This window comes from Numida meleagris, chromosome 3 (genome assembly GCF_002078875.1).
Source record: "Numida meleagris isolate 19003 breed g44 Domestic line chromosome 3, NumMel1.0, whole genome shotgun sequence".
NCBI lineage: Eukaryota > Metazoa > Chordata > Aves > Galliformes > Numididae > Numida > Numida meleagris.
In genome coordinates, this window is record NC_034411.1 from 34,863,663 (window position 1) to 34,885,622 (window position 21,960).

Below are 21,960 nucleotides of genomic sequence, written 5' to 3' on the forward strand. Positions count from 1 at the left end.
GCTGCGGGTTCCCGCGGGGTAGCGGGGCGAGACGTTGCCTGAGGGTCGGTGGGCGGCTCGGCTCGGCTCGGCTGGGCGGGCGGTGCCGGTAGGCGGCACCACCACCTGGATGCGGCATCCCCGCCCGGCCGGGAGGAGGCGGGGGCAGCGGGGCCGCCGCGCGCTGCCGCATGTGCCTGGAGCGGCGCCGGAGCGGGCAGCGCGAGCCATGGCGGAGCATGGCGCCCCGGCGCCCGCCATCCCCAACGGCGGGTGCGCAGCCCGCCTCCCCGGCAACAAGGTGACCGTCGTGCTGGGCGCCCAGTGGGGCGACGAAGGCAAGGGCAAGGTGGTGGACCTGCTGGCCCAGGACGCCGACATCGTCTGCAGGTGCCAGGTGAGCGGAGCGCGGGAGGCCGGCCGGCGCTGCCGGGTGTCACCTTGAGGCCGCCCGCGCCCCTTCCCCTTTCTCCGCCCGGCGCGGGGCCGGCGTGGGCTGGGGGCCGAGCGCGGCGGCCGGGGCCCGCCGTTCGCAGCCCTCCTTTGTCCCAGCGCGGCGCGGGGAAGGCGCCTCTTCGTCCGCCCGCGGCCGGGAGCGGGAAGGTGCCCCGGGTCGGCGCTCCCCTTCCCGCCGCCGCGCTCCGCTCTTTGTCTGCGAGGCGCCTGGGAAGGGGAAGTGCGCCCGCCCGCAGCATCGCGCGGCGGGAGGAGGCGCGGAACCCCTCTGCCTGCCTCGGGATTTCCCCCTGGGTCTCTGTGTGGAGGCCTTGCTCCAGCAGAAGGGATGAAAAGTGAATGCGGGCAGGGCGCACCTCGGTGCCTGCATCAAAACAAACGGAGATCCGAGGGGAGATTTTTTTTTTTTTCCTTAATGTTTCTCTTGTAGCGATTCTGTGGAGTATTATGGCGTGAGCTGGAGCTGTGTGCGTTTTTTCCTGAAGTTAGAGGTAGAGCTGCACGAAATGCCCACGGCACGTGTGGGCTGCACCTCGGTTCTGTTTATCTGCCCGCTGCTGCTGGGTGCACGCGAAATCCATATTTGATAAACGCGTTTCGGAAAAGAGCGCCTTTCCCCTAACTGTGTAAACACTGAGACATTGTATGATCCAAGGAGAGCCATACATAAAGCTGGGGTTGTTGAGGCTGCGGCAGTTGTAAGGCAAAGAAATAAAAAATCTTGGCAACTTGAAGATGGATTTGGAAGTCAAGAAATGCAACTGGTTTCTCCAATGAATGACTTTTCTCATGCCCCGTGTTTACACAGACCAAAATGTGCTGTGGGGCACGGAGCATGGGGACTGGTTTGTCCTCTGCAGCCCTGCTCTTGGGGCAGGCGGTGCCAGGTGAGAGGCACGGGGTGCCAGCGCCTGCCAGGGAGGGGGAGGTAGCCAGGCTTAATGGTTGTGCCACTTTCTTCCAGTCAGCTGAGCAAAAATCAGGAAAGGGGAAAAACAGCGATATGATCTCAATGGCTGTTTCAGCCCTTGCTAACAGCTTGTTGCTGCTGCTGAAGGAAGGAGGGTTTTTTTCCCTCCTTTCTTCCGTTTCCTGTTGAGGGCCTCCTGTTGTCAGGGCCTCCTCCCATGCTCGGACTTGGTTTAAGTCATCAAAATGGCAGGAAACTGTTTTTCTTGTTGGTTTTACTTTTTGCTGTTTTAGTAAGCAAAACTGACTTGACTTGTCTCAGGGGAGGTTAATGAGAAGATGAGCCCGGGGCAAGATGAGCACAGAGAGTGGTTTCCCAGAATGAGAGGGGAGATAGGGCTGTTCTCTTCCAGCAGTGCTGACCTGTGTGTCATCTCGCTGTGTGTTGTGCAGGAATACCCCTGATGGTTTTGTAACTGCTGCTGAGCAAGAGTATGAGGATGACTCTTGTGTGTCTCATAGCAGTACAGCCCGTAAAGACAGACTGTACCTCTGTCTGACCCTTGCTCATAGCAGCTTCCTGCAGTCCTTACTTCTGGGTCCTGTCTCCTTGTTGGACTCTGTTCAGCCTCATGGTTGCTAGAGCACCTGTGGGTAAGGCCAAGTATTTCTGTCATACTCCTCTGAAAGTGTGTACTATTTTGTTGGCAGACTCAGTAGGTTGTAGCAGATCTGAGGCGTCTTAAAAAACTGTATTGTATTGGAAGTGAAAGTCTGGGAGCTCTTGCGTGGCTTCATACCACTGTGCTTGGTTTTGCGCAGATGCAGGCCATTAAAATTGTTCTGCTGCTCTGGGACAGAGCCAGTTATCATTGACTTTTATAGCACCTGTAAAGGCAATGCACGGAGCTATACTTGCTGTACCTCCTTGTCTCATGGGTAGCAGGTGTCCCCACGACTTCTGCAGCTGGTTGCCGGGCTGATGCAAGCTGGGGCACCTGGAATGGGATACATGCCTAGGTACAGCCAGGACACCTAGTACCGTGGCTGTGCTTCTTCCAAATACCACCTGGGGTTTGGAGATTGTTTAGAGGATGTGGGGTTTTCTTGTCATGTTTATCAAAATTAGTATTGTGGTTTCAGAAACACCAGACCTTAACGAAGAAGGCTAAAACCAAGACATGCCCAGGGGCTGCAGGTATGTAGTGTTAATGCAGCTGCTCTGGCAGCTGTGGTTGTGTAATGATGGCACTGCCGGGACAGAGGGCTCAGATGCACTTAATGTAAATGTGTCTGCCATACAGGCATAGTATGTACTGGTTCTTCCACTGATGAGCTTGAGTAAGAGATACCTGGTAAGATGATACTTTCGGTAAGGCAAATACGTCTGTGAGACTTCTGCATTTAAACCTACATCTGATCCTCGGTGGCTTGCAGACCAAAACCTGTTTACCTGCTGTCATGTGAACTGTAGTCCAGACAGTAAAACGGAACAAGAGTTGGTCTGGGATTCTGGAGCAGCTGTCAGGAAAACCGTGCTTTTGTGGTTTTTTATTGTCACAGTTTCCTCTTAGTAAGCAGTTAGCCTCGCTGCCCTCAGAGCTGGCAGTGTTTAAACGTATACGTTGTGTTTTTGCCAGTTCCATGGATAATGGAAAGTTAAAAGGAGGACATTTATTGTTCTGATTAAGGGACTTCCTACATTGCAAAATGCAACCAAATTAGGGAATTTGATTACTATAATTTCATTCCTTAATAGATATGGGAATGGCAAAATAATACAAGCAAATGATTTGAAGTAATCATCTTATCAAAACAAAGATTAGAAAAAACATATTATGCATCTCTTATATGACCTCCCCTCCAGTGTACCACTGTACACAATACAGCAAAAAAAAAAAAAAAAAGCCCACACAGCATGCTGTCTTTGCTGCATGATTCTCATTTGTTCATTTCTTCAGCACATTTGCTGGTCACTGGCTTACCGCTACAGATAGCTGATTTATTTAGAGCAATAACTCACAGAGATGATGCAGATTTTGAAATCTGCCAGTATCAAGGCATGCTTACTATGCTGGAGGACCCTGTCTTCCTGCTGCTTCAGAACGGAACTGCAGCATCTTACCACATCTTCTCAGCTGATTTCAGTGTGGCCTGCCTGCTGCTTACCATTATGCTATGTGTGTCACACAGTTTCTACCCCTGAACCACTAATATTTGTGTATTGCAGCGTGTGGACTCCTAACCGTCCTCTCTCTTCTAAATATTTTCATCTGAAGAGGCCTTTTAGTCTAGAGCCCCTGCAGGCCATGCAGAGATGGGAATGGCAGGATGAGGAGCAACAGCAATTTTTCAACAGATCAGGCCCCTATAGGTAATGGCGTGCTGGAGCTCTCGCTTTGTTGAAGTGCTGGGTGCACCTGTGGGCCTTGTAGTGGTCATCAGCATGCTGGTAACATGTGCTGCTGGGGAGAGAGGTCAGAAAATGAGTTAGTTGACCTGGCAGGAGTGAGTGCTTCACAGATCGGCTTCAGAGAAGTGGGGGTAGGTGACTGCTCCTTGTTGCAAACAATCCAGCAACAAGGCATTATTTTAAACAGAAGAGCAGCTGAAACCTCATATTCCTATTAAGAGGAGATCTTAACAGCACAAGAGAACAAATTACACCTTGACGTGCTGGTTTCTTACTGTTCATTCAGACTGTTAGTACAGAATGTCGCTGTTTTCACGTGGTTGATTAAGATGCAGTCCTTTATAGCCGCTCAGCCAAATTTCAAATATATTTTTCATTTTTTCTATGCTGCCTTCCACATTTAGAAGAGGCTGTCTGTAAATATTCCCAAAGTCACTCTTTGTTATTCATATCCATTCTTAGCTCTATTGCTGTGGAATGTAGAAAACAACAGCAGGTTTTGTGCACTGAAGCAATGTAGCGCTGGACCCATCTGTGCTTCCAGCATTTTTCTTCTTCGTTATTGGCCGGCCTTCCTCCCTCCCTCCCTGATCGTGTATCTCTTAGGGATAGGTTAGTCTTTTTTTCTTGATTCGAACGATGATTTGTATTATGAGTTAAGTTTCTTGCTTAATATATGTAGGCATTGCAACAGTAGATTTTGCAAATCAGGTGAAACTAAGCTGAAGCTGGATCTAAAGAGTGCTTCTGAATATTGTGTTCCTATGGCAGTTCTTCAGCTAGTTCTGTTAGTACAGAGAAATGTATGAAATTTTTTGAGATGAGTAGAAGAAACTTGGGTTAGACTTAAATAAATAAAATAAAACATTAATTTCATTAAGAGAAAGTAGGCAAAGCAAGATGCTGAATGTTGTTTATACTGAAATTGTGGGATAGGTTATATAGTCGAGTTTGATTGCTACACTGAGGGAGATAAAGGAGCAAGAAATTAATCGTGAACATCTATGCAGGACAGTGAATTTATTATCCACACTTTGGTGTTATCTTTCTGTTTATTTGTTTTTTTCTCAAAGGAGGGATGATTGGCAAGCTGAGGCTCAAAGTAGATTTTTGACAATATGGTTTGAAATGAGAAGCAAATAGCCCAGTAATTGCAAAGCTGCGTTGAGGTAGATAGTGGAAGTTGAGGATCAGGTACACTGATCACCTTGTTAAAGGTGTTTTTGGAATGCCAAGAAGCTGCACGTGACAAGGAGGAAGGGATATATGTATTGTAAGTAGTGGTGATATCTAGCTTCTTTGATGCATTTTTGGCTTTTCATTTAAGAGTTAAACGGACGTCTTTACAACCATGTGATGCCAAAGCAACACTGACTTGCTTCTTGCCCAGTTAGGCAGTCACTTGTATTACTAGCTCAGAAATGACAGTGGCTGCTCTGAGCTGAAAATTAATGCTGGGATGTGGTAGCAGGGGAAAAAAAAATGCATGCACACCCACTCACCTCCAGTAGGGAGAGCTCAAGGAAGTGCATGACTCCTTTCTTAGTACAGACATGAGATAACATCTTTTTAAACTAGGCAACTAATTTCTGTTCTAGAGGAGTTAGCTTGAAAGCCTTCTTTGCTCTACCCGGAGGCGTCCTGTTTTAAGGTAGCCAGCTTGGCATTACCGTGTCATAAGGAAAGGCAGTGACTGTTGCAGGCTTTTGGGGGCTCTTTAGTGCGTATTTTGGTATTTCAGAGCTGCTTTGAACAATTTTGAGTTTAATATCAGTATTGGAGCCCTCACAATATGCTTTTAATAGTAATTTCAGTCTGCTTTTCTAATAAATCCTCTTGTGCGCTTCAACTGTTGGGTGAAGTTGTGGTAATGTAGGCCAGGCAGTTAGGAGGGTGCTGCTATTGGCAAGGCATCAAGGTTTGAAATACTTCCTTGTCTTGATATGCTCATAACAGATTTAAGTACTCTGGCAACTATACTATACGGACGAGTTCCATATGCCAAGAAAATAGAGTAACTGCATGTCCTTTTCACATGAACCAGAAGGACCAGCAGTAAAATCCTGTAGGTATGTTTCAGGTAAGTCTGTGAGATTAGTTGCAAACCCACGAACATGGGAATTCCCAGAGCAAACTCATCAGAAAAGAGTGTTCTAGTTTGGGATTTTCCTATAAACATTTCAAGATGGCTTTGTATTATTTTCAGTCATTTTGGAAAATGAGATTCCCTACTTCCTCAACTGTGGGCTTCGCTTGGCTTCAGATGAGTTCTTAAGTTAGCAAACATTACATTATTATTTTTGTCTATTTAAGTTTGTACATCCTTAGTGAACATTAATATTGAAATGTATTTATGGAAAGCTAAACGAATAACTTCTTAGGAAACACTGATTGTACCTGCATACTTAGCAGAAAACAAACTGAGCAGTCAACAAGAAGAACCAGCACCCCAACAAACAGTGGGTTATTTCAACTTCAGTGTTTTGTAATGCAATTCCGGGGGGGGGGGGGGGGGGAAGAAGTCTGTCAAATATAATAAATGCTCATTCTCCATGCTTTGTACATGGCCTGCCCTGGAAGCTGTTACGGCTGGTGAGTCGTAGCCTGCAGGAAGGTTCCAGGTGGGAAGGTGGTTTTGCTTAGCGGCTGTTCGTACATTCTTCTGTTTCCTGGTTTGGTTCCAGAATATGGCTTTCAAGTGTTCTGTTTGTAAAAGTTGCTGTTACTCTTCGCAGCTAAGGAAAAACAATAATTGCATTGTAGTCAGGTGCTTGCACAAATATTATTCAATTGTTTAACCCAAATATTTTAACTGCCAGTGAAGGTATTTTAAAAAACTGTACAGCGTGTTGCCTTCCAGCAGTTGGATGGCGGTTCTTGGCCAGTGGGAGTCACCTGTTTGATTTGTTGAAATTTCAAGTTTGTTTCCAGTAAAATATCAGCTAGCAGATAATGACTTTTTTTCCCTTCAAAATTAATATTTTCAGGCACTTGAAACTATTGCAAGAAGGGTGTTCCCTAAGAGTGTTTATCAGGTGGCTCCCAGATGTACAATACATGCAGCTGCCTTGGCTATCTTAAGCCCCCTCTGTGCATGTGTAACTGATCCTGTTCGCATTTGTCAGGAAAGGTGTACTTTATAATAGTTCTGTGGGTAGTGCTGGCCGGCCTATATATATTGAGTGTATGGGTGCAGATTCTTGGGTGTGGTACTTAAACTGAGAAGGATTTTTACGCTACTTAATCTTCTTAAGCAGGTTAGAGGAAAAAAACACTTTTTTACTTTTTTTCCCTAAAATCTCTCTGAGCAGCTTACTGCTATGAAAGGAATATTTCAAACAAGGGTTTCATAGGGATTGTTTTTTGGGATGAGGCTTCTAGACAAAGTGGGTAAATACGTCGGTTTATTGTTCTTACCATGATTATTGTCATTCTAACAGAACTTGTCTGCTAATTTGTCTATTACTGCGCACTTTCCCCTCATGCCTGCATACTTAGCTGTTCTACATGCTGAGTAGCATGGATGTTGTGGGATTACCAGCTGGTGGCCAGGGATCATATGCTTTTTCAAGGAAGTAATTTAAGCATACTGCGATAGTGACATTGGAAGAATACTAAGACGCATATTAGGGCTGCGTGTTTTGTTTGCTTCTGCCTCAAAACTATGACTGAAAGAGATGTTTCTAAGATTCTGAGCTCCACAATTCCATGAACTGCTCAAACTAATATTACTGGGGGGGAAGAAAGGATATTCAGTTCACCTTTCGTTTTCAGTAAGCACATGTTTCCCTGTTACCAGCAGAAATGTTGGGTGTCATCGTTTATGATTGTTTATAATTTGGTAAAGCTTAGGGCTGCTTTGCTGAGAGGGCTGACCCCATCAGCACTGTAGAACGTGTAATGAGAGGAGAGAGACTTTCCAAATACTGTTTAAAAGATGTGGGTAGAAAGGATAGTGTAAGGAAGGGAGAAGAGGACAAGTGAAAAGTGAATGCTTTTAACTTTTCACTCACCTTCCTCCAAAAACAGTTAGGTGTAAATCGCTGACTTCTGAAAATCAAATTTTAGAAACCTCAGAGTATGCTAAAAATGTGCAGTGCTGTGCTTTGATAGAGACGCACAAATATAAAAAAATAGCTGTCTTTGAAGTAAGCTTTATTAGAACACCGGAGAGAAGATAGCTCGTATCCTTAACTGAATGGACTAGTAGCGTAACCTAGCGAGTTATCTCCGTGTTAATTAAGCAAAAGTTAAGCTGTGCAGCATCATGTTCTTACATAGCTGTAATACACTTGGAAGCAGGGAGAGAGCACATAGCTACATAAAAAGGTTCACTTGGTTTGACTGTGTACACCAGGGGTCTTGCAGACCTTGGAAGCTCTCTTCTAGTCCTTGTATACTGTCAATCCTGATCTGTTTTTTGGTCTTCTGTGAGTTTAGTTTACTTAAAAATTGCTAAAATGTTTGTTCCTTTTTTCTTTCTTAAAATGATTTTCTCACTTATCTTTTGTATTATTTGCATCTTTACTGTCTTTCAGAATGCCACTTTTACGTAATTTTGTAATTAAATATTGCATTGCAACACCAAGCACATAAGTCTTGAGACTGTTAAATGTTCCTCAAGAAGTGACCTCTGTGTTTTTCTTTCCCTCTGGCAAAAGCTTCATAAAACTTTGAAGTTTATTTGAGCATAAACAGTGGAATTTATTTTCACTGTTAGTTAAACACAGGAGTTCTTCATTGATGTTTAAATAATTGAATCAAAGGAGTGTTGGCTTGAATGACCCATCTGATCCCTTTTGGATTACTGTGGTGAGGGAGGAGGATTGAGAAATAGAGATGGAAAGGACTGAAGCCAGAAGTGACTTCCTCAGATTCGACATAGAATTAAGCCCAGAGGCAACAGTTATAAAGATGCTGGTGTTATCATCGGTTTCTGGATGAGGGGAAAAGAAGAAACAAACCCAAACTAACACCTGAAACCCACCAAACTCAAGAAGTCAGCAAGCCCCCTGCCACTGGAACTCTGAATTAGGGTTTTTATAAACAGAATTGTTTAACAAAGTTGTGTTGTGCAATATCTAGGCATACAATGTGAGTACATTTCACTGATAGTTCGCTTTAAGTATACAACATGAACCATTCTCTTAATATATCACAATTCCTTAATTATGTAACCGTACACTTGCACTTCTGCGTCCGGTTAGGGCTTACCTGTAAGTCAACATTTTGAAGACTGAATTAATTAAATGCTGCTCTTGTGGTGCTTTTCTAAAATACAGTTTGAAATTTTAAAAAATTAAACTGTTTGATGGACTGGTGCCGAAAGCAGGATGTGAACTGACCAGACACTCCTACCTATCAATTGTTCTACAAGGAAATCAATATCAGTGGCTCATTTGGAATAAAATCTTTTCACGATGTAGGCATTCTCCTAACACAAACAACTGAATTCTGAGATGAAAATTTGAGTATAATCTGCAAGCGAGCATTAAGAAACCTTGAGACCTGAGGGCGCATTCAAATGGTGATTCATCACATGCAATGCTGAGGGTTGTTTTTTTCTTTTAACTTTAGTCGCAAGCAAAATCCCTTGAAGTATAGCTGCTAATAGCAAAGATGTGGAAGTTTCTGTAACTTGGGTAACTAGCTTACTTCTGGAGAAAGTATGAGCTGTGCTGTGCGTGCAGTTCAAGGTTTAAAGGGTAAAATGCCAGTTTTATTCTGTCAGCCATGAGGTATTTTCAAACGAGCATGGAAACAACACACCTTTGTGTATCTTGACGTCATTCAGCAATGCAAGGGAAAAATCTTGACACTACCAACAAACAGCAGCTCTATTCCTATGCTGTGCACCTTGCTCAAGCAGACAGGCCATGGAACTTTATGTGAGCGCGTCTAAATGACTCCATGAGCTTGGCAGTCTTTTTAGAGACTAAGAATTTGTTGTTAAGCATGACCTACAGCGACCAATCTTTTTTTCTTCTCTTAAACATTTTGATTCTAGGAAAAGCTGTTATTTAGAAATAACTTGAGAAGCAAAACACAAAATTCCCAGTCAGTGTAGGATTTCAGTTTGGACTCATCTTCCTATTGGCAAATTGCTACTACCTTAGTATGCCAGTATCGTACTTAGACCTATTTATTGAATTTTCATTTAAAATGTGTCAGTTCCTAGGTTAAATTTGTCTGGATTGATATTACCGATGGATCTAATGGGAATAGATTGAAGGAATCTGATGAGGAAGAAGGTAACTTTCTGCCACTTTCAGCAGATTCACTTTACTGTAAATGCTCTTTTTGTACCTAACTGTTCTTTCTTCACCTGATTTGCTTAGATTCTCAAATACTGAGTAGGAAATTCATGTCTTTTATTACTAAAATAGCTTGTATAATTTAGGTATAAACTTAATAGTTCATCAAGTACAGCCTAGCTTTCAAGTAACCTGCAGTAGCTGAGGAATTACCAGCATTGCATTTAGAAAACAATTATAAATCATCTACTTGCTAATGTAGCCGTTCAGCATTCTTTTAAATCAAAGGTACAACTGTGGAGGCGGTAGACCTCTAAACCTTTTTTAAACGCTACTGTTAAGTAGAGAGGATGGGAGGAAAGTTATTCCTGAACATTAATTTCTTAAAAGAAAGAATGACTTGCATTATTTATACATTCAGTGTGTTTTAAATGTTGTGAATGGGAAATTTGGACTTTTCTGATTAAATCACTTGTGGTGAAAACCATCTGTATCCAGAAATCTACAACTTTTTCAAGGTACTGCATGGAAAAAACTCCGTAATATATTACAATTTTCCTTAAATTCAGGCATTCTCCTTAGTTGAAGGTCTTTAAGTCTTCTGTGTTTCCAAAGGGTGTGAGACTGGTATAAGCTGAGGTGAGGCGTTTACCTATGGCAGAGAGTTTTGAATATCTAAGAGTATTCCTTATTTGTAATGCCAGATATGTGGCTTTATGTATCATCTTTGTGCTTTTTAAATGTTTTAGAAGAGGTGAGTAGCTTTGAGTCCATTACTTAGAAAAGTTCTTCTATAAACTACGGTGAAATATTTCAGGTATATAATTCCATGGTTTAATATTTCATATAATGTTTTTTTTCCTCCTTTTTCTTCTTTTCATATATTGCCTTTCCAGCACAAGACAAGTTTGTCTTGCGCTGGAAGAAGGCTTAGATTGTTAAGTCTTTCTGTTGTCTTCTGCAGAGCACTTCAGGTGGATTTCTGGTGCAAGATGCCTCTAAGTGCTCTTCTTGTAGTTACAACAAACAGACCCATTTGTGTGGTCCCTTGTCTTGCGTCCCTTGAATTAGTCACAAGGGAGCATAAGCTTATTTTCAGAAGAACAGGAAATGAGAACTGGGGATATTTTGTAACTTTTTTTGTAATCTTTTTTAGTTTCATAAGACTTAGACACAGGCTCCTTTTTGTATTTTGGACATATTTCACAGTTTAACAAATCTCTTAAAACTCTTGTATTTCATGGTCGTGAGAAAAAGTAGAAATGCTGAGTATTAGTTGGTGTAAGTGGTCTCCTGTAACTTAACCACAGTTGTCTTGCTTGTCTCTAGAGTCACTTCTGAACAGCAGACTTCAGATACAAATGCCTTGTACTGGCTGAGGAGGCATTGAATGAACTTGTCAACTTTGCTGATGGTTATTGTAGAAAAACATCCAAAAGACTGAACCACAAATTCAAAACAACAAGCTTGCATGTTGCCAAACAGCTGACCTTATCCTCCCTAATTACGCTAGGGCTTTATCTACTCATTTTAACTGGTATTTTTTTTCTTTAAGGTTGCAGCTTGACTGTTAATGCTTATTCTTCCTAAGTGTACTAGGAACACAGCGAAACTGTTGATGACTTCTAGAAATGTTTGCATATTCTAGTATATTTATAGCTCTGTCCAATGATTTCTAGAAATTCATTAATCTTATTTAAAGATTATATGTTTTTACTTTTGATAAATAAAAATACCATCCAAAATCTCTGACAGATAATATGCACGTTGAATTCGTCAAGCTTGACAAACCAAGTTCAGCAGACTTACTGGGAGAGGGAGATCTCTAATAGATCTTTTGTCAGTAGCAGAAATGAAAGCTGCGAAGTTGAAGATGGAATTAGTTTATTCCATGTGTGTATTGTGTTTTCATTTGTCTCCTGTATGAAGAGCTGTTAATACTTTTTTTATCTCTTCCTCTTGTTATCTCAGGGAGGCAATAATGCAGGACACACAGTTGTTGTGGATTCTGTGGAATATGACTTCCATCTTCTGCCAAGTGGGATTATCAACCCAAAAGTCACAGCATTTATTGGTAAGTAGGATATCTCTAAAGCAAAATCAGACAATAAGGTGGTTACAAACTTTTGACATACTAAAATAACAAAATATACTCGAGGACAGACAGAAACAGGATTTTTTTTCCCTCAAATTCTTGCAGGCTTGAGCTTTGCTTGTAAAAACAGAAGTTTGGATTGTGGATGTTCCTTTTATTGTCTTCAATAGGTCATTTTTGTTGTTATTGTTCTGTCAGTGCGAACAGCTAACTGCCAAGCATATCTTCATTTTCCTTTCCCTCTTTTTTTCTTCCTATCAATGATTTCTTTTATTCTCACAGTTCTTCCTCTATTTTATTCATCAGCCTCTGTAAATGACTACCAGTACCATTAGCCTCATAGATCTTTGTTCCCTTTTCCATTGGATTGCAAAAAGAATGTTGAAACCAAGAAGATTCATGTACTGTTCAGATCTCGTCAAAAGGCCTTTTCAAGAGAGTGCACTAGAAGGTTTGGGCCAGTGACAATACTAAGTGGTGTAAGGATCTACACTCTGTTTGCTTTCCAAAAGGAGATTTAGACTGTCCTCTATTGCTCCATACGTTTACCCCATTTTTACTCTTGCAATCTTGTTTCTGGACGTACACATTTTTCTTCAAATGACTTGTATGACTAATCTACTTAGTAATACTGTGTAGCCTTTAAAATTTCTTCATGAAAATGAAGGTGAATATAGAACAATCCTATAACTGTGCAAGTGTTCACATGCTCTTTCACAAATGAAGTTGTTTCTGCATTACTTAAAGGCTGTGACCTATCAGATTTCCAGCCAGCTTTTTTGATACGACAAACTCCTGTCCCTTACGCAGTGTATTTCTACAAACCAGGCTCCTTCCCACTACTTCTTTCTCTGCGTCTCGTTACTTTGATCCTGTAGTCATGTGTCTCAGCTTGGTTCCTGTGCAAATACTAAGTGGTCGTTGTCAGTTTGCTAAACAACATAGGAACTGAAGAGCATCTGTCAGTATTTAGTACCTGCTGAATTCTTGGGATGGGTTTGTTGCGGCTGTGTGCTTGCAGCTAGTGTTAACGCTGTACTTGATGGGAATTTGTCAATGATTGTGCCTCCTTTCAGCTTTTACATTGTGACTTGGTAATTGAATTGTTCTGGATTAACTGTCCCTGTCTAGTACTTCTGTGGAAAGTGACCGAACAGGCATGGAAATATGGGTTCCCTCTGGGAGAGGGGAGGTTGGGATACTAATTTCTTCTAGTTTTGGGAACTATGACAGATGTTACTGCCTTTATTTTATTTTGGTGCACTATCATATTATGTTTCTTTTAAATGTTATTTCTGGAGAGCTGTGAAAAAGGATGTCCATTTGCTATGTTCTCTTTGCTGGACTCAGGTCAAGTAGAAAAAAGAAACCCTATAAAAATGCAGTGGGCAGGAGAGAGCTTTTTAACAAATCTTTTTGTGTCTATCTCCCATCTCTTGGCCTTGTCTGTTCTGAAGTTTGTTGTTCTAACTTCTTTTAAGACCATTGCATTGTTGTGTTTAAAAACTTTTAGAGGTTCCAACATATTTAGTAGAAGGAAAAAAATCAGTTTTGCTTAGGTTGCACTAGAAGGGTTTATAGTTCTGAAGAAAAAAAAGTGCGGGAAGAACAGAGGGGAGAAGTGATTAGGATTGTACCCTGAAAGTTTTAATGAAGACATCTTCAGTAGTCAGTATTTTGGTGTTCAAAATGCTTGTATTATTAGGTGATTAAATTAGAAGATTTGCAAATAGTTCCAAATGGCAGGTCCCTTCATTCTTTTATAGACAGTCTCATACTGGCAGTTTGGCATCACCTGAAGGTGGTTCAGTTTTGGTGTATGGAAATGCTTCTTCAAGCACTTAGTGATACTGGTTAATTGTGCAGTCTATTTCTGAGCAATGTGACAGTGGCAAATCTTTCCCGTAGGAAAGCGAGTTTGTTTCCGATGGAACTTTTTAATGTTATTTTTGCTAGTCTATTAATAACCCAAACTCTCTATGTGGAGTATTTTGTGTCTTTTTACAGGTGAAGAGTGCCGGAGGGAGTGCTAATGTTTATAATGATGTTAGAAATGTGCTAAGCTTTTAGAACTATTGGGTGATTAAAATTAAGTGTAAAGAGGGAAGTTAATTTTAGAAATGAGGAAGTTGCGTTCTGAACAGTCGCACAGTGTTGTTACCGTTCTGATCTAAGTTGAAAGTTTGAGCGGTATAAATCAGTCTTCTGTAGATTAATTCCTAAGAATGAAAATTGTAATCTATTGAAAGTTTAAAAAATAAAATACTCTGCGCATAATACATGGATTGTCTTTGAATTGGTTGAAATATTACTTTTCTGTGTTCGACGTGATTCATTAAACTTTGTGTGATGGTTTTCTTCAGGAAATGGTGTTGTAATTCATTTGCCAGGACTCTTTGAAGAAACTGAAAAAAACTTAAAGAAAGGAAAAGGTGAGAAAATCTTGAATTATTACTCCTAAAATAGCTTGTGGCTACTTCCTACTGTCTTTTGAGATTTAGACGGAGGATGCCTCTGTAGAGGTTGCATATGATAATTTTTTCCAGAACTCCATTTACTGGCTTCTAGCAAGACTTCTGACAGAAAGAATACTTCTGTTGGGAAGTATAGGCAGCAAAAAGGAATCTGTGTGCAACTTCAGAACAGAACACGTTCTAAATATGAATTAACTGCGGACATGTTTTTTGCTTTAAGCAGTGAATTTAATGAGTAAAACTACTTGTTAAAGTATGTTACCTGTTGATAGACACTTTACCTCTCATAATCTTAGCATATACTGTAATGATGATACATGTTAATGCAAATAAGTGTGACAGTAATCCTCTTGATTCAGAGTTCTCTTTTTGGCTTCTTGCTGTCATGTCTGTGGCCATGTTTGGTACCAGTCTGCTAGAAATTAGGTAAATCAACTGAATTATTCATAAGTGTAAAACTACTAACTGCTGAAACTGGAGAGCTATTAGAATGTCAGGAATTCTTTATCAGAATAAGCCTAATTTGTCTCAGCTTTATAGGCTGATATTACATTTTAATTATTGAAATCTACACTTTTTTCCTCTGAAATGTGATTGCTCATTAACAGGTTGACTGAAGACTAAAATATTCTTCCTTTGCACATCAGAAGAGGAAAAATGCTATAGAAATCATAATTTGAACTATTTTACTTTGTCTTTTAAGGTCTAGAAGGCTGGGAAAAAAGACTAGTAATTTCTGACAGGGCTCATATTGGTAAGTTCCCAGATTTTTAGTTTTTACCTTTTTCTCTGAACTTTTAATGGGAGTGAAGCGAGGGACCATTTTTAGCCATCTCTCTAGATTTATAGTGAAATTTCTTTGGGTTATGTCCCTGTACGCTAGACATTGTAGCTGCTTTGGCTTATTGAAAAACTTGTCTGTCACATGGGCACCTCCTCCTAGGTTTATATTCCAGTGACTCTTCAATCCCGCTTTGTGATCATGGTCAGCTGAAGATGAGATATGAGAAGCAATCAAAAAGCGCTTCAGAAGTTAATTCACCGAAGGACTCATTTCCTCCTTCCATGTAGAAGCAGTTTTACTTTTCTTTCCTGAAATGTATCAGCTTCTTTTGGGAAACCATGTGACTAGATGTGACTTCCAAACTAATGAACTCCCTACCAACTAAAATGCCATCTACTAGGGAAAAGAGACTTTATGGCAAGGATTCTGTAGGGCTGAAGAGAACGGCATTTCTTCTCTAAGGGAGCTCATGAATCAAGCTTTGATTCCAGTTTGTTCCAGAAGACTCTTCAGCTTAGAGCCTGGAAGAAATGTTGATAATCCAATTCACCAGAACAGAGCTTCAGTGCTAGAGGCTTTTCCTTTATATCTCCTAGACTGTCTTCACTACATAAATTCCTGCTGTAAATTAGATTTTGTGACATAATAGTTACATAACTGCATGTGTTAGGAAATAGAATTATTGATGCTGTGGTAGTCATCTTCTGAAGATGGGAACTACTCAAGTCGTTATCCGACAAAAGCCAATGACGTGGGGAAGAAAAAGGATTTTTTAAAAACTGATCTGGAAATCAGAAATAGTTCAGTGAGTGAACGTGTTATTTCAGAATAAATACCCTTTTATTTTGGAGTAATTACTCTTCAGTTGAAATAGTTGAGGAACGGTTCCTAAACTTCTATTTTTTTTTTTTTGATAGCAGATTCACTGTACGTGAATTCTTTGGGGTAACTGGGTTGTTAGAAGAACTGTTTTGCAGTGATTACATTACAGTGGCACTACCATGAAATTTTTGTGGGTAAAAAGGTCCTGAGCAAAAAGGGCTAGTTATGACTGATCATTCAACCTTTTATCTTAATGGACTTGCAGAATGCTTCTGTTTAAAAAATTTTGAAGGGCAATCTGGAGATCTGTTTATGTTACAAATGTCTTCTCTGAAATGGATGTTGGCAGACTGTGAGCAATTAGTCTGTAACAAAAGATCAACTTAAAATAGGTTCAGGCTGGTGATCTAATCCTTTAAATTGTGGGAACGAATGGAAATAAACACAGAAATAAACTTGGTAAGGAAAGCAAGGAAAATCACGTTTGTTTTAGAGAAGCTAAAGCTCTTACTGAATGAGCAAGTTCCTTGCAAGATTTCAATCTCACCTGTGTAGGAGTAGATTAATTATTTAATTTTGAGGATATAGCGCTTAAGAAAAATGAGCTGGCATCTGTTAAACTGGAAAGTTTAACTCTGTTCAAATTTGCCATGAATCTTGTCATACTTATTTTTTACTTTTATGGTAGACAAAGAATTGATGGAAGGAGTATTTTGCATAATCCTTGCCTGTCATTACACAAACACAAAGTCTTTGAATAACTACAGACCTTGGGGTGGGGAGGTGAAGGGGAAGTAGGCTGTAAAATGACCAGAGTTTTTTCCTCCTGTATTATTTCCTTCTCTTCAGTGTGTGAGTATTTTTTTTCCATATTGATAAACAAGACTAAAATTGGTTTGAACAGAGCATTACTGATATGGTTGGTTGTTTCATGCAAAATTTATACTTACGGAAGTTATTTTTATTTTCTTAGTGTTTGATTTCCACCAAGCTGCTGATGGCATCCAGGAACAACAAAGGCAAGAACAAGCAGGAAAGAAGTAGGTACTTTTATCAGTGGCTTAGTACAAACATATGAATTGATGTATTGGATTTCCATTCCTGATTGTCATTGAATTTAAAATGTATTGATTTCCTTTGTAAGTCTGTAACGTGAGTGTTCTGGGATTGCTTTCTCTTTGGTCCTGCAGCGGCTAGCAAAATGTTATATTCCTAATGAAAGGATTTTGTCTTGATATTTTGCCTTCTGGAAAAGTTCCCGATTCCCAATTTGCCTCATAAAAAAGACTTCCTACTCCTTAGCATTTTAATTGATTACAGGAGTTATGTTGCTGTAAACATTTAAAAGTACCGCTTTATTGTCTCCAAATAACTAAGAGGTCTGATAGGACTAATTTAGTTTCTCAGGATGCTTCATTTTTAGAATTCGTATTGCCTAGTTCGTGTTGCTGCTGACTTCCTGACGCTTATGAAAGTTTTAGAAACTAGATGCTATGTTTCTTACGTGATTTCTAAGTCGTTCACTAGTTCTTCAGAATAGGGAAGGAGCTGGCAGAATTAAATGTGAAGAGTCTGCAGCTGGCAAGTAACGTAGGACTTCCAAGGTACCAGTAAATTTAATCTCTCTACATGGATGAGAAGCCATTTAATGAGACCTGTAAAGCGTTATCATCCATGACAATAACCTTTCAGAGTGTCTGGTTTGGGCATATCTTGCTTCACACAGGCTGCTACTGAATGTTAAACTCGTCGATTATTCCTAGATTGGGTCATTTTCACACTTGTCTGTGCTATGCCAGCTGACTTGTTACCTGTTCTCTTAGGAATTAAAAAGCAAACACAAAGAGTATGTGTGTATATATATATATATTTTATGAGCCTGTATTTTCATATCAGCCATTCTAGAGGAATGCTTGTGGAGTGTAAGCTAAAATTGCTATATGGTACTATCTGTGATTTAAAAATACCAAGAGTCATGGAGGTACTTGCGAGCTATTTCATTGGTCAACATTAAAGATTATAAGGGAAGGCCTGGTAAAGTAATGAACACCTTCATTGATTAATTTATTTTCAAAGACTCTGGCCTCTAAAAAAGTCACATTTAAAGCTTAGAAATTTAAGTCACTCTTAAAAGTGCTGTATCTGTTCTTCCCATTAGCCTTATTATGTTCTTGAATTTCTGCGGTGATCATACAGTTCTCAAACTTGTTCAAACTTCTGATGGTTTAAAAGCATTAAGCTATCTACTTCCTCCAGAATATTATGGCTAAATGACTCTAGTGGGGGAAGTATTTCTGCAGATTGGCTAAGCACAAGATCTCAGAAACTAATTATTGGAAGATTTCTGTTTGTGGGAGGAAGAACTGTGAAAGAGCTTGTTAGCGTGTCTAACTGTAGATTTGACTGCATAGCATGTTCTGTATTAAACTTCTTTTGTGTATAACATTTCTGAGTTAATTATTATAAATGAAGTTTAATTTTTATCTGACTACTTCTATCTGTTCAGATGTAGTTCCTAAAGTTTCCCTTGCAGAAAGGTTGTAGAAAAGGTAAACTAATATAGAAGTATATTATGCTGATACCGTTTTTTAATGTCCATAAATATAGTCTTCTGAAAGCTTAACTCTTTTATGAATCGATCTGTCCTAATAAATAGAAACCAGCTCCTCTTTAAAAATTATCTGGGAGGGGTATGAATTGAGGTGGAGGCTAGAGCCAATTATTTAAGCCGCAATCTCTTGATTTAGTTAAATGATACTGTGTTAGGCAAAGTTGGTTGCAATGTCTTTCATACTGGACTGCAGACAAACATATCATGCTTTGATATCAATCTAATCAGAACGTTTGTTGGCTTACTTTTTCCAAGGTTATTCTTTTGAGTCTATTCCAAGCTTGTAATGGTCTAGATAAAAAGAATTAAGTACTAATGAAGACTGTATTTCAGTTTACTTGCATATCAGTTGCTACCTTTTAGTATAAAGTTTAGGTATGACCTTGGGATTAGCCTGTACCCTCTACTTAAAATGGAGTCCCTCTTGAATTGAGCTGTGGTATGACCTTCAAGGCGGTTTAAAGGAATCAAACTTCAATTTGGCATTCTTGCTCTTCCAGTACCAGCTGAAAAGGTCCGTATAATATTCAGCGGTAAAAATTAGATTTCTTTTTTCAGTATTGTCTCCATTCTTTGTAATGGTACATGGCAAAGATTTATTTTACAGTCGTTCAGATTCCCATTTAATTGATATGGGACTGTTGCTCACATTAAGCAGGCCAACTTAAGAGTGAGTAGATAGAAAGGGGTAAGAACAATAATTTAGGCTTTCAGAATTACCAACAGTTGGAAAATGTTCCTCAGTAGTTTTGTATGTACAGCATTTTGGGTACCAGCATCACTCTTTAGATGTTCGGCAGTGTTTGTTTTCCAGGCTCCAGCTGAGACTTTCAGAATTAAATGAAGTATTTCTCACAGATTTGAAATCCATACTGTTTGTATTTTTCTTTAGCTCTTCATAAAATAGTCTTCTAGGAAGAGGTATGGTTAGTTTCAGTTCATAGCATTTCAGGATTGTTCTAGAATTCACTTTCTTGGGGAGGAAAATTGGGATCTATGTACAAATAGGTAAGTAAAATTCACTGAAGTACGAAAAGCTACTGGTCTGAAAACAAAAGTATGTAGAATATGAATATCTTCATGCCTGTGAACAGTTATGTGCAGAAACTGATAACTACTAAAAGTATCTGGTGTTTTAAATGTTTAAAACAAGGTTCACAATAACAACATTTCATTTTATGCTAAGGATGTATTAATTTTAAAGAAAAGAACAGCTTAGTATTCTATCAATCGTAATTTCTATTATTATCTTTTTGAAGTTTGGGAACTACCAAAAAAGGGATTGGTCCAGTGTATTCTTCAAAAGCAGCTCGAAGCGGACTCAGAATGTGTGATCTTGTTTCTGATTTTGATGAATTTTCTGAGAGGTAATTTTTGTATTTTAATGCAAGTTTCAAGCTTAACTTTCAATTTGTGGGTGTGCCCTTGTGTAAACAATTACAGCCGGTTGATGTTAGCTTTTTTTATAACTCATTCTGCTTTAAAAATTATTTAATGACAAAATAATTGTGTATGTGTAATCGGTAGATCATAGGGCTGGTGGAAGTGAGAGAAGGAAAACAAATGAAACAAACCTCAGTGATTTTTGTCTTCCAGATTCAAAGTGTTAGCCAATCAGTACAAAGCGATATATCCTACCTTAGAGATAGATATTGAAGGAGAATTGAAAAAACTCAAGGTAAGTCTGTTTCTCTCTGTTAAATGTTGTAGTCACTGTGTGCAGTTACCGATAGTAAATCTTGAGGTGACTGACTCTCATACTTCTGTGATGAGTTAAAATACCTATCATAGGAAATTGATATTTATCCATTTAAAAATCCTGCTAGCATCCTTAAAAGCACCTTTGACACCCTGCTTTATGCAGCATTTAAAAACTTGGTTTCAAGAGAACTACTGTAAACTTCAAGAAAAGGTCTCATTTTGAGATGATTATGATTTGACTTTCACTTACTCAGACATACTGGCTAGAAAAAAACAAGCATCAAGGTTGTAGCTGGGGAAAGCCGAATGTTAATTCCTTGTGTTGGAACCCGAAGAACTGAAGTAATAAAGCCTTAAGGAAAAAAAATAGGCTTTTTTCCGTGTTGTTAGACTGTGGGTTGATAGCAGCAGAAGTAATGAAGCCTGATTATCAGCAAACAACTCTCGTGGTTAAATATGAAATCTGATTTGATTCCCCCTGCACCCACTCGAGACACCTGAGAGATTTCTCAATTGCATTGATTCTCTTATGTCTAATAGTACAATTTCAGAGCGCGATGTTCTTATTCATGTCTTACCTTTTCTCAGCATTTTAAGAATTTAATTTTCTGAGATATTTTCTTACCCCTCAGAGAACGTCAATGAATTTGACATGAGTTAAAAATAGCAAGGTATTTGTGGAACAGAGGAGGGCATGCACAGTTACGTATGTTTAATTCTTACAGAAAATCAGACCGAAGAAATCATCCTTCTCCTGTCTTTAGTTACCACTAAATTCAGTTTGCCAGCTCTAGAATTGAGTATGTGGGAGTTCTTAGAACTTCTGCTTTGTTGCTTTAGATTACATCTGTTGAATTAAAGTACTTCTATCGATATGTAGGGCTAAAAAACAGTTTCACTTGTACATGTTATAATGGTTTATAGTTTACACAATACACATTAGGATTACAGAATGCCTAAAATGCATTGTTGGGGTGGAAACATGATATATAATTGTAGCTTGAGGAAAATTACTCGCACTGAATACTGTATGGTGGTCATGCTCAACCTTGAGTATTTCTAAAGTATTTAAAATGCTTGAAGAAATTAGATTTTCTTTCTTGTTTGTTTTCTCATTCAATAGACTGCATACGTACTGCATATGTAAATCTGAGTATGATATTCTTTCTTCCCTTGTTCACATATTTTAGCGTATTTCTTTAGCATTTATTTCACATCTTTACATTTGCTTTTCCTTTTCAAAAAGAAGACTATGAAGTTAAGCACTTACACTCTGACTGTCTTTATTGTACTGAAATTATAGTATGCACTACTCTTATTCTTTAGGCCTACATGGAAAAAATAAAACCAATGGTAAAGGATGGTGTCTATTTTATGTATGAGGCTTTACATGGACCACCAAAGAAGATCTTAGTAGAAGGTGCAAATGCAGCACTACTGGACATAGATTTTGGTAGGTATA

At 39.5% G+C, this 21,960-nt stretch overlaps 1 protein-coding gene across 3 annotated transcripts in view; it reads left to right on the plus strand.

Annotated features, from left to right (window-relative positions):
• Positions 43 to 21,960, plus strand: part of ADSS (adenylosuccinate synthase) — a 31,925-nt gene continuing 10,007 nt past the window's right edge. The window contains exons 1-8 of one of the 3 annotated variants that reach the window (XM_021392718.1): positions 43 to 376; positions 11,983 to 12,085; positions 14,470 to 14,538; positions 15,284 to 15,334; positions 17,160 to 17,226; positions 20,057 to 20,164; positions 20,394 to 20,475; positions 21,825 to 21,951. In XM_021392718.1, the coding sequence (XP_021248393.1) occupies positions 110 to 376; positions 11,983 to 12,085; positions 14,470 to 14,538; positions 15,284 to 15,334; positions 17,160 to 17,226; positions 20,057 to 20,164; positions 20,394 to 20,475; positions 21,825 to 21,951 (874 nt within the window). In that variant the 5' untranslated portion in view covers positions 43 to 109. Of the gene's footprint in view, positions 377 to 5,813; positions 5,838 to 9,981; positions 10,009 to 11,982; positions 12,086 to 14,469; positions 14,539 to 15,283; positions 15,335 to 17,159; positions 17,227 to 20,056; positions 20,165 to 20,393; positions 20,476 to 21,824; positions 21,952 to 21,960 lie in introns of those variants that run through there. The other 2 variants (XM_021392720.1, XM_021392719.1) reach the window with 2 other exon arrangements.